At 44.0% G+C, this 13,431-nt stretch overlaps 2 protein-coding genes across 2 annotated transcripts in view; both read left to right on the forward strand.

Moving 5' to 3' along the window:
• The first annotated feature begins 2,882 nt into the window (after nt 1-2,882).
• The window catches only part of sf1 (splicing factor 1), a 37,777-nt gene continuing 27,228 nt past the window's right edge, over nt 2,883-13,431 (forward strand). Inside the window, 4 exon segments of the mRNA XM_084328572.1 lie at nt 2,883-2,996; nt 4,724-5,150; nt 10,081-10,212; nt 12,571-12,646. Of these exon segments, the coding sequence (XP_084184698.1) occupies nt 4,742-5,150; nt 10,081-10,212; nt 12,571-12,646 (617 nt within the window). The 5' untranslated portion in view covers nt 2,883-2,996; nt 4,724-4,741.
• On the forward strand, nt 5,192-8,577 carry LOC311240053 (RNA-binding protein 4.1-like). Its single transcript, XM_084328559.1, has one exon. It carries the CDS (start codon nt 6,172-6,174, stop codon nt 6,955-6,957), a length of 786 nt encoding a protein of 261 aa, XP_084184685.1. The 5' UTR covers nt 5,192-6,171; the 3' UTR covers nt 6,958-8,577.

Raw genomic sequence — 13,431 nt, forward strand, 5'->3', positions numbered from 1 at the left:
TCACGCAGGAGAACGTTTGGGGGTCCGCGCGCGGCGCGAGTCTAGAGTAGAGCGAGAGAGAGGAAGAGAGAGACTGCGTCTAGAGAGGAGAGAGAGAGAGGGAGGAAGAGAGAGACTGTCCGCGTGCGGCGCCAGTCTAGAGAGGAGTAGGCTACTTTGCTTCCTGGATTAGGTACTATAGTTCGATTGAAACGAACCGAGTCCCAACTTTTCAAGAGGACCATGGTTCGGTTGTTTGGTCCTCATTATAGGTCGGTTTGCGTTCACACCTGTACAAACCAAACGGACTATCGATCTAAAGGGACCATGGTCCACTTAAAGGGACCATGGTCCACTTAAAGTGGACCAAACAGAGTAGGTGTGAACACGCCCTTAATCTGAGATGGGTGTTAAGGGATAGTTATGGGGAAAATCCCATTCACCAAGTTTAAATAGGTCTTCAATAGGGATCTAACCATAAAGGAAGGAATCCGCCTGCGTGCCTCTCGAGAGCCGCTCAGAACTTCAGGCTCGGCGGGTGTATTGCTGAGGACCCAAGGGAGTGAGGTGTCGAGTTTGGTGACATTTGGTCAGATGGTGGTGCTATAACATTTACATTTAGGCCTTCTCCCTCCCTCTAGTGCTCCCTCTACCAGGCTAAAATAGAATATCAGTATCGGAGAAGGTCCCTGATACTAAAATCCGATACCAAGAAGCGCATCATCTAATGCGCCAGAACTCAAAGCAAAGTGACTTGATTTGCTGTGTTTTTTTACACTAACTCTCTAATGGAGAAACATGGATTATATCTCAATCTTTGTCCATTGACTCCAAAATGATGGTCCAAGTCTATAGAATCAGAATTGGAAAGGTCTTTATTGCCAAGTAGTTTTCACATACAAGGAATTTGCTTTGGTCGTTTTCTGTGCGACATTGGCGGACAGACATTAACAGACAGATAATACAATAAAGAGGTGGAGTAAGATAAAATGAGATATGAACTAAGTTAAGCACAATATAATATAATTATGGAATAAAATATAGGCCAGGGCTGTACAACTGTAAATAAAGAGGTTAAATAATATTAAATGGGATATAAACAAAATTGAAATATAGCACAATATAATATAGTACAATAAAAATAATATAGGAATAGGCCATGGCTGTGCAATTGGGCAGTTATGTGCAAAGAGTATGAGTCAGTGAAGTATGAACAGGTATGTTTGGTTGTTTATGCAAGTATTTAGTCCAGTAGGGGTGTGTTAATGTAACACGGGGTTGTCAGTGAGGGTCCCGAGCGTTGTTGATGAGGCTCACTGCAGAGGGGAAGAAACTGTTCTTATGGTGTGAGGTTTTGGCCCTGATGGACCACAGCCTCCTGCCAGAGGGGAGTGACTCAAACAGGTTGTGACCGGGGTGGTAGGGGTCGGCCACAATCTTACCTGCACGCTTCAGGGTTCTGGAGGTGTACAAGTCCTGGAGGCGTGTATACTTTTGACAACAAATGTTTGTTTCCGCGTTCGAGTTTTGCGCTCTGATTGGCCAGGTCATGTGACATGTGCGCCAATCGTGGGACAGCAAGTGCTGCACCTATTTCCGGGTCTAACAGCCTGCAAACTACCTTGCGTTCTATCGCCATGCTCTAAGACAAACTCTAACCTTAACCAACTTCGAAAGAGCGCCTAAGTTTAACCAGTGTAGAAACTTGCGGTCCCACGATTGGCGCACATGTCACATGACCAGAAACGCGAGTGCCGAGTGGCCAATCGGAGACGCGGAAACAAACATTTGTTGTCAAGTATTCAGGCGTCCTGGAGAGATGGCAGATTGCAGCCGATCACCTTCTCAGCAGAGTGGATGACACTCTGCCTTTGTCCTTGGCCATCGCTGCAGCGTGCCATACTGTGATGGAGGAGGTGAGGATGGACTTGATGATGGCTGTGTAAAAGTGCACCATCATCGTCTTTGGCAGGTTGAATTTCTTCAGCTGCCACAGGAAGTACATCCTCTGCTGTGCTTTCTTGATGAGGGAGCTGATGTTCAGCTCCCACTTGAGGTCATGGGAGATGCTTGTTCCCAAGAAGCGGAAGGACTCCACAGTGTCCACTGGGGAGTCACACAGGGTGATAGTGTTCATTAAAAGTAATGGATCAGATCTGTACTCAGTATTTGCTGATACCCAAAGTCTAGGTATCTATCGTATCGGGACAGGACTGAAAAAGTTGGATTGGTGCCTCCCTGGTACTGTGATGTCACACGGTGCCTCCCTGGTACTGTGATGTCACACGGTGCCTCCCTGGTACTGTGATGTCACACGGTGCCTCCCTGGTACTGTGACGGTGCCCCGGTACTGTGATGTCACATGGTGCCTCCCTGGTACTGTGACGGTGCCTCCCTGGTACTGTGACGTCACACGGTGCCTCCCTGGTACTGCACACGGTGCCTCCCTGGTACTGTGACGGTGCCCCCCTGGTACTGTCACACGGTGCCTCCCTGGTACTGTGACGGTGCCTCCCTGGTACTGTGACGGTGCCTCCCTGGTACTGTGACGGTGTACTTGGAGGAGTTCCATTATTCACCATCTATGAATCAACTCCAGGATTCGTCTCTTGATGATATCACTAGAATTTAGGTTTCAAACTGGCTATTATATCAAATCTGATTCCAGAATATCAACACTTAAGAGTGATGGTTAAGAAATAATTGGAAATTAAGCAGATCTTTGGGTGATGTGAATAATAGCTGGATCTTTCCTATGCAGTAAATAGTCTTGAGAATAATGTTCATCATGAGTGATACTGACGTTGTAATAACCCCGGTCTCATCCAAGAACATGTAAGGCCCATCCAGAGCCCATTGAGCCGTATAGGCAGCCATGGTCCAGCCCACTGCCCACTGCGCATCTCGGTTCAGAGGGTTTAGTACGACAGCAGCACAGGCTAGTAGTAGCTTGGCATTGCATACAAACGGGCGTCGTCGCTGCACAATCGGGAGGACACTCACTGCAACATCGCAAGGTATGGAATAAACAATATGACCAAAGTAGGATAATAAAATAAAAAAAACTTCGTGCCATTTAGCTTAGTTATGAGACGTGACGCTCGCGCTAAAGTGTCAATAACGTTACATGGCCAACGTTCTTCTTCTTCTCTCCATGAATGGGCTTTAAAGCACGCGACCCGGCCAGCCCCAACCAGCAGCACGCGCGGACGGGTGCATTGGCTGGACGTACTTCAGCACTCAAGTCTCTCCACACTTGCCATAAGCTGTCAAGTCAGCAATGACACTCCGACTAACGTTGCATTTTAAAATACAGCTCGTTATGTCACCATTTTGTGGAGAACGTTGACGCTCTTTTTTTGGCAACTGTGTTACTAACCTAACGTCAACTAGCTAATAATATGAGCTGACACACTAGTGCTAGCAGCAGGTCCGAGCTACAGACACGGTGGCCTTTTCTAGCCGCTTCATTCTGCTCCGTGTGCCGGCAGCCAACACCGGCGACCGTGGACGTTCATTACATTATTGTTGCAACGCAACACAGCATGGCCTAGGCAGACTCGCATAGACGTGTGTTGCCGTGGAACAAAATAAACGAATGAATAGGCTACTTCATAAATAATAGTATCGTATGTAATGTAATGGGGGACCCTGATGGAAACAAGACAAACGTCTTTCTCAGGTCTGCAAACAATTGTGTGTATTGAGCCGTACTGTATTGTACCCATTCTGCAACCTGTTAAATAAAGTTTTCATTCATTCATGTGATTAAAATGTCTGGTTATTCTAATGTAATTTGTGAATGACCTCTTTGAGCTATTGGAACATAAATAGAAATACAGAAAAGCAGGACTATGACATTGATGACCATTAAAATATCCAGACCCTTTCTTGAGTGGTTACTTGACAATACATCATAGAACCAATCACATGTATAAAATGTGTGTTTTGACGTTTTTACGTCCAAGTAATGTTTATTTTTGCTCTATAGAAGTTATGAATCAACCCAGGTACTGACAAGAGGGTCCTCAAAGTTGGTCTCGGGGCTTACAAATATTTTCAACCACTGTCCCAGAACCATCTGAAACAACATTTATGTCCCAAACTAAAGAAGAACTGTTCCAAAACCAAATAATGAATTCAGCCTATTGTCTACCGTCCTGTGATCTGTTTTGTACCGTCCCAGGCACGTTTTTTTTTTGTCCTCGGGACATCTTTATTTCAAACCCTGTTCTCTCATTCAGTGTCAGTGGAGCAGCTTCTGGCTTTGTCTCATCTTGATGACATCACAGATTCAAGCGTTGACTCGCTTGTTTGTTGCTTTAGGGAGAGACTTGTAGCGTACCCAGACTAGGCTTTCTTAACACATTCGGGGCCATTCGATTTCCCCATCTAGCTATAGCACAGCCAGGTTTTCATTACATAGTTTCACTGTGCGTCACGTTGTTTGTAGAGCTAAATCTATATTTTATATTATAGCTATGGATACAATACCATGGTCATTTGACAGTAACTATCTTCCGTTCAAGATGCAAAAAAGAATAAAAATGTTCATGAATACGTGGTTCACGTGTTATTCCGTGGTGAATATGAGTATCATTTCGGAATGATCCGGGCTAATTCCTGGGAGGCTGGCTATAGGACGCAACATGAATTCTACTAAAACCATTGGCCATCCTTGACCTTCCTTATCCATGAATGGACACTCATAATTAGATTTGTTTTCTCTTTTTTTCCCCTGTAGTGAAGCCGAGGCTCTGCAATGGTGAAGATATTTATCGGGAACTTGTCGCCAGACACGACGACGGACGACCTCCGCTCGCTCTTCTCCCAGTATGGCGCCATCGCGGAGTGTGACATCGTCAAGAATGTCTTTGGCTTTGTGCACATGGACGACAAGTCGGAGGCGGAGGAGGCCATACAGAACCTCCACCACTACGAGCTGAACGGCCAGCCCATGAACGTGGAGATGAGCCGCGGCAAGTCCCGGGACTCCACCAAGCTGCATGTGGGAAACGTTGCCTGCAGCAATCAGGAGTTGCGGGCCAGGTTCGAGGAGTTTGGCCCGGTGGTGGAGTGTGATATCGTGATGGACTACGCCTTTGTTCACATGGAGCGCGTGGAGGACGCCATGGGGGCCATCAGTAAGATGGACAACACAGCCTTCAAAGGTGAACTCTCGGGCAGGGCATATTAGACCTATGGTGTTTTTAGGTTAAGTAATTCTATTCTCTTGAGAAATTGACAGGTAAGTTATGGATACAGCACTGGTAACTGGTGTATAACGCAGCCAAGGATTCCTTTGAAGATGACATAATAATGGAGAGTAAAACATGTTGCACTCGGATCACATCGATATACAACTGATGTTTACTGAGCAACCAGCGGTAAAACTAGGTTGTTATTGAACTGATGTTTACTGAGAAACCAGAGGTAAAACCAAGTCTTGTTATTGAACTGATGTTTACTGAGCAACCAGAGGTAAAACCAAGTCTTGTTATTGAACTGATGTTTACTGAGCAACCAGAGGTAAAACCAGGTCTAGTTATTGAACTGATGTTTTCTGAGGAACCAGATGTAAAACCAGGTCTTGTTATTGAACTGATGTTTACTGAGCAACCAGCGGTAAAACTAGGTTGTTATTGAACTGATGTTTACTGAGAAACCAGAGGTAAAACCAAGTCTTGTTATTGAACTGATGTTTACTGAGGAACCAGATGTAAAACCAGGTCTTGTTATTGAACTGATGTTTTCTGAGCAACCAGAGGTAAAACCAGGTCTAGTTATTGAACTGATGTTTTCTGAGCAACCAGAGGTAAAACCAGGTCTTGTTATTGAACTGATGTTTTCTGAGCAACCAGAGGTAAAACCAAGTCTAGTTATTGAACTGATGTTTTCTGAGGAACGAGAGGTAAAACCAGGTCTTGTTATTGAACTGATGTTTTCTGAGGAACGAGAGGTAAAACCAGGTCTAGTTATTGAACTGATGTTTTCTGAGCAACCAGAGGTAAAACCAAGTCTTGTTATTGAACTGATGTTTTCTGAGGAACCAGAGGTAAAACCAGGTCTAGTTATTGAACTGATGCACTAAAGAGGGCCACCTGCATGCTGAGCGTCGGCAGTAAGAGTAGCGCATTGTCAGATGAATGTAGGCATAATTCCTCTTGTGTCTTTTCTTTTTAAGGCAAGCTGATGAGTGTGAAGCTCTCGACTAGCCGCCTGCGCACCGCGCCGGGAATGGGAGGGAGATCGGGTTGTTATCGTTGCGGTCAGGAAGGCCACTGGTCTCTACAATGCCCAAACAGAAATGGCTCAGAGCCAGACTCTGGCGGATTCGGTGGGCGCGGTCGCAGCCGGGGTTATCGGGGCTTCAGTGGCGATCCGGATTTGGGCGGCGGCGGCTACGGTCCTGTGCATGGTTTCACCCGGGGGTCTGGTTACGGCAGGGGTGCGGGCTACGAGGGTGCTGTGGGTTACGAGGTGCCCTCAAGTCACAGCGCTGCGGCTGATCATAGCGTGGCTCGGATGTACGACGGCGAGGCGGCCTACGGGAGCAGCGGCTCGCTCTATGGCGCGGTACCAGCCCACCCGGGGCGACGGTCGTCTTACGAGGACGGTGATCCGTATGGGGTCGTGGACTTCTACGAGAAGTACAGGGCTCATCCGTATGGCGGCAGTTATTTTGAAGACCGCCGCTCTGTCCCCTTGCCCACCCTGTCGCCTCCTTCCTCTGCCATAATGAGAGAGCTGCCACCTGCTAGCCTCGACCCGTACGAACACCATCCCCTCCCTCCTCCACCAGCCCAAATCTCCTCATACTACGCACGTGACCGGAGTCCGATTCGGAGAATCCCTGCCGAGGCGGATGACTACGCGTTTGATCACTCGCGCCTTTCACCGGTGCCCACCCTCCCTAGGAGTTCGCCCTTTGACCTTCCGCGGGACCCCTATGATGAGCGGGCGCGCTATGCTTACTAACCCTCCTCCTATACTGAACTAATCAAAATAGTAAACATTCGATTTTTTTCTTTTTAATATATATATATATAGTCCATCGCATAGGTAAGAGTCCGACTTCTGTCTACATGAGGTATCTGAGGATTTACTAAATCAATATTCAGACTTGATTATCAGAATAGCAACGTGCATGCCATGTAAGTGTCAGATTCCTTGAATGGATTTACTTTGTGATGCTATGGTCTTGTTTCAGGTGTTTGACCCAACATGCATGACCACTTGTGCTCGGTTGCTTCCGGTGCGCGTAGTGGCTCGGCGCGATCCTGGGACGGCCTAGCACATGCAACTAGACATTTTAGTCTGCAGCCCGGGCCTATATTCACAAAGCTTCCCCCGAGTATGAGTGCCTGCTGATCTGGGGTCAGTGACCAGGAACACTTGGGTTCGTGGCCTTGTTCAAACAAACCGACTGAAGCTGATTCTAGATCAGGACTCTCACTTAAGAGAGGGTTTGTGAACATGGACCCTCATCTGCGGTCACTTCATTCTAATTTTTCCACTGAAAGCGGATTGTATATACGTAACATTTCATTCAGGAATGACAATATGGCTTAGTGCATGCTGCTCATTAAAGGTGAGTCATGTCATGAGACCAGAGTTCGTTTTTTTTCTTTCATTAGTTTATTATTTTATTTTCCAGTTTACATTCTGGAGTGGGTTTTCTTCGCTTTAGTTTTTATTGTTTAAAAATGTTTTTTTTTCCAGTTAGTTTTTATATATAATATATATATATGGGGTATATTCATCAGGAGCAAGATTTTTTTTTTAAGAAGTTCAGAATAGGTATTACAATACAAACACAACACTTTGTGAAGACAATTAACTCAGTCATGTAGACATCCCAATCTCATTAAAGTTTAATAGAATTAGAATGATTAAACATTGTGCACCACTGCCTCCTCACTCACGCTTGTTGTGACAACAAATTTGACCAAATTGACAGACTAAAACTAAAGGAATTTTGTGTGTATTTAGATTTTGAGTTAGTTTTGTAAGTACACTTATCGTTTCAGTTACCGTAGCTTTTATTTCTATTTCAGTTAACTCAAATGTTTGTGTCCACTGTCCATGTTTGCTTACTACATTGTATGACACACAAACTAGTGAAGCAAACTGGCTTATAAATGAAGAGTCCATGGGGGATGAAGTGCGACACGATCCGTTACAAAAATATTTATTTATTCAAGTTTAAAGCAGTGACGTTTTGGTTGCTAGGACCTTCATCAGACTGTATAAGTTGGACAGGACATTACAGTATAGCGAACATAAATGATTGTTTTACCTGTACCTATATATGAGTCCCTTTGTCAAGCCTGGTCAGAGTAAGGTGGTATACTGAGAAGAATAATCATAGCTTTTACCCTGGCCGTATAGTAAGACCTGTAATGCAGAAATGAATTGCAAAGCTATTATGAATGTGGATCGTCTTGTAGTGGACATTACATTGATAATCCACTTGAAGCCTGTGGTGGAAATAAAGTTTGACATTGTAAACATGTTTGTTTTAACTGAAGTTAACACTGAACATTGCCCCCCCGTTCCCCACACATTTGTATTGTAATGTATAATGTAATAATTCTGTCAGGCTAATCCGTTTCTCAATAAATTGTGATCTGAAAAGATGTGCTGAATCTGTTTGTGTTTTTGTAAGGTAGTACCGCATAAAAGTTGTTTGTGCTAAGAATGTTACTGCATTCTGATCATGTTTTATTGCATATAACTTGCATCAATCTGATACTACTTATGTATTCATTTCAATCATAAATATTGTATAAACTGAAAAGGATGGGTAAACTGGGAGCTTATTTGGGTTTACCCTCTACTACATTCCTGGTTGTAGCAAATTACCTTTTCAGTCAGGTCAGTGTAGTCCAATCTAGTGTAGGACCATATGCTTGCATGCCATAAGCAGAACTCGGTATAGCTATAATAATGACATGTTCATTAAACATCTTATGTATGGGCAATGCAGATGATTAGCCTGGGGATTGACAATTAGGTAATTTCAACAACATTATTTATATCGACGACATACGGATCCTTTTCTCGTCCAACACGGAAGGAGTTGGTTGTAGGCGGGACTTGGCTCGGCCAATAGCAGAGCTTCACAAGGCAGTCGATCCTCCTTTGTGGTTTTCTGATGTGCGCCATTTTGATGAGTGTCCAGCACGAGCGGATGGCACCGTGTTCGAAGAGACAAGAACCAGATTTTCCGGTGTACTTTTGTTTATATAAACTCACGTTTGGTTACACTCTGCTGGACTTTTGAGGGACGCCAAATCTTTGCGCACATTTGGAAATGGCTACGGGAGCAAACGCAACCCCGTTGGGTAAGCTGCACCCGAGTATTGGCGCTAAAAGAGGGTTCGACGCTGGGCCCGGTGCGGGCAACGGGTTGATGCCTCCTCCTCCCGGGCCGCCGGTCGCCTTCCCCTCGATGCAGAACTTTCAGCCCCCGATGCCGAACGTCGCTTTCCCGCAAATCCAGCCCCAATTTAGCCCCGTAGTAGCGGCTGCTTTGCTCCAGATCCCACAGCCGCCCCCAGGACCCGCGATGTCTAAAGCAGGTAACGTTTAGGGTCAATGTCTCCGGGCTGGTGCCGTTAACGAGCTAACGTTAGCTAGCAGCTAACAGGGGCTAACGTGGCTACATAACGAGCTAACGTTAGCTAGCAGCGCCACAGGCTAACATGGCTACATAACGAGCTAACGTTAGCTAGCAGCTAACAGAGGCTAACATGGCTACATAACGAGCTAACGTTAGCTAGCAGCTAACATGGCTACATGACGAGCTAACGTTAGCTAGCAGCTAACATGGCTACATAACGAGCTAACGTTAGCTAGCAGCTAACAGAGGCTAACGTGGCTACATAACGTGGATTAACGTTGACGGCCTAATGGGGCTCTTTGCCTCCTGCTGCACGAAATGGAGGAGTCTCATCAAGGCGCCGAGCCAATAAGCTAAACAAACATTAGACCATAGTCGCAACATTTTATATACACGTAATATATTGTATTTTTCTAGTAACATTGGAGCACTAGCTAAGCTAACGTTAGCCAAAAAATGCCCAGTTTGTCTGACAGATTTCAACGCGAAGAAAGCGAGGAAGAGGAGTCGCTGGAGCAGCGAGACGCCGGACCAGAAGACTGTGATCCCGGGAATGCCCACCGTCATCCCGCCCGGCCTGACCCGGGACCAGGAGAGAGCTTATATAGGTGAATATACCTGACGTTAGTGGTTCATTTATGGAACGGGACATTGTGATGTTAAGCATAACGTTACACGTGGATGTGTCTTTTGATGTGTGGTCCTACTTTCCTCACGTATAAGACTATTCATATTTTGTTCATGACTCACGTTTGCCGAATTTCCAATAGTAGGCGTCGTTTCTAGACTAATATTACAGACTAGCATAATAATATGCGAACCCACAAATTGGCATCGTCTGAAATCTGATACTGTCTCTAGTGAAATGTAATAATTTGATCCAACAATTGAAATTCTGCAACCGTATCTATTCGCTGAACAGCGAACTGAATTTATCATGTGATGTGCGAATGGATGTAATTTCTAATGCGGGTAAAGATGTTTTTTTCCTGTAGCAAGTGTGGCATCAGAGTTTGCATACCATTGGGCACCCATTAGCAACACGAGTTGCAGGTTAATGTTTTCAGACATCACTGCTTGCTGTAATTGTCCTGAGCTGAAGGTCACTCACTGTCTTGCCTTTCCACCCCTCCCTTATGCATCATGGACTGCGTTTAGGGAAAGTCCGGAAGTGGATCCAGGAACAGTCTCTTTGAGAGTTTGCCATAGATATGTATTATATATATATATATATATATATATATAAAAAGGTAAAATTCTTTAATTATAGCTTGAAATTTGAATCCCAACATTGTTGTACTCATCTATCAGTCTGTTTTTAAAATTAGGAGTGCTTTATTTTATGCTGCACTATTTATACTTTATTTTTAATAATACATCGACAACAAAAAAAACATTCAAATTAATGGTACAAAATACAGCCCTCTAATGTTAAGTTGCAGATGAGTACCACCACAGTGGGTTTAAATTTATTAAATGACGTATGGCAAAACCCCCTTTCAACTGGGAGCGTTCCTGCGTCCACTACCTGGCTCGTTAAGTTAACTAACGTGGCCCATCAGTACTGTTCCCTAGCATGGAGGGTCTACTCATACTGTCCTTCTAACATGCTCAACTATGCCTCTGTTTTATATTGGTCTCAAAGTGTGAGCAATGCTGCTTCGACGGCAAATTATACCAATTCCAACATACACGCTTGACTTGTCCCATCGAACCGAAATTCAACAATGTAGCTACCCTTAATATTGGATAGAGGTAAAGTTGGGAAATCTCTTGTCCGTAACTTGGCCTGGCCCATACGCTGGGTTGTTGATGATATGAAGTGAAATTATGATCCAAAATGCCTTCGAGCAGCAGTGTAACACCAACATAACTGCCTTCATAGGCCCTCTCCACGGGGTGCTTTGAAGCAGACAAATCGTTTGTCAATAACTGAACTTGTTATTGATGTTGTTCACTCATTTGTTAATGGTTGGTCTTCCTTGGTATGTAAACATTCATTTGTGCCTACCTTCTGTTGTGTCACTTATCTTTTCCTTTGCTCATTCACAAGAACCCTGTAGAATCTCCTGGGGGGGGGGGGGGATGAAATGGCTGTGAAATACAGTTCACAGGTACTGTATTCATCTATTTGTGGATCCAGAATAACTATTTATGAGTGACTGGTGAATCTTGGTGTATGTGTGGTGGGAGGGGTGCATGTTTTAGTTCTGTGTGGTTTTATTTTTTTGTTCCCTTCTGAGGGAGTTAACCGTGGCCCCCTCAGTTTTAGATCTACACGATTTGCAAACAGTGGCTTGTGTCCAGTTGTTTTTCTTATTGAACCATGAAAACCATCATATAGATTGGTTTAGTGACCTAGACCTGGTGTTCCTCTCAGATGTCAACACCATTGCAGTGTCCTAACACTTTTTTTTAAGGAATATACCTACTTGGCCATAGATATGAAATACTAACGTCTCAGCTGGTGGACATCTTTAGGAAACCTGGTCTACTGTCTGCCGATATGTTGCCACATATTCTTGAACCCTTCCGTCATGCATGGGAAGCCAAATTTTACAGTTATTGTTGTTGAATTAAACCGTTCTTTTGGCCTTTTTTGTCCCATCAAAGCTCTTCTCTTATGCTTGCCATATTAACTCTAGAATTTGATAGTGATATTCCTTTGTTCCTCATTTCCCCAGAAAGGAGAGAGGATTTTGATGTTGTAGAATAATGATTGTCTGATATTGAGATGTTCTATTTTATCCCCCCTTTTGTGTTTTTTTTTAACATAAATGTCTCATTCGCTGTAATCATGTTTTCTTTGCCTCAGTTATGAATGAGACGGTGCTCTAATTTAGAATGCACTTGTCTCCCTGATGTCATGGTAACCACATTTAAAATGCACTCGTCTCCCTGATGTTGTCGTGGTAACCACATTTCTCTCCATCCTTGTTTTTCTTTCCTAACCTGAAATCTTCCAGTCCAACTGCAGATCGAAGACCTGACTCGTAAACTGCGTACAGGAGACCTGGGAATCCCTGTTAACCCTGAGGACAGGTCGGAAAACGATTTAAACCCACGAACAGTAACACTTTCTCTACCTTCTTGACGTTTCTTTTGAGGACATGTTGATTTTAGGTACTTTAGCGGCACTTTAGCTTAAATCAAAGTGTCTTCTAGAAAGCACTTATGGTGCTTGGTTAGATATCTTCTATACCGTAAGGGTCATATATTTAGAAACTCTTGGGCCACTTCAATGTCCCATGGGTTAAGCACAGTGCTAGATTAAAATGGTCTCTATATTCTCTGGTCTAGAACTTTGCTTAATCCAGTCCGGTACATTTAGCCTATACATTTCACAATTAACATCCCAGGATAGATGCAATTTGAAGTAGTCAGAAATCAGAAGCCTCATAGTTATATTTTACATATAACTTATCACTAATACTAGGAATATTATTGTTTATCATTCCTGCTTTTGTTAAGTTAGTGTGGAGGTAGAAGTAAGTCAAGCAAGATTACTATTTTCTTTAGGTATGTAGGCTAACTTTCTTTTTGAAGTTGTTCAGTTGTGTTTCAACTAAGTCAAATTGGCAGGTGATTTGAAATTAAAATACTGGTGTGGGGGAAAATCTCATTCTGTCAAAATCTGTTCCCATCCGACTTCCGGGTACAACTAACGTAATAAACGAACTATATATATATATATAATTCATATTTGCATTTCAAAATTAAAATGTCCGTCATCATATGATAATTAGTTTCCACTGCCATCTTAGCCGACTAGCTGTGTCCAGTACTAACCTAATGCCATATCAAGCTGACACACTGAAACTATATGC

Source organism: Notolepis coatsorum (assembly GCF_963971535.1).
Source record: "Notolepis coatsorum genome assembly, chromosome: 1".
In the NCBI taxonomy this organism is placed as follows: domain Eukaryota; kingdom Metazoa; phylum Chordata; class Actinopteri; order Aulopiformes; family Paralepididae; genus Notolepis; species Notolepis coatsorum.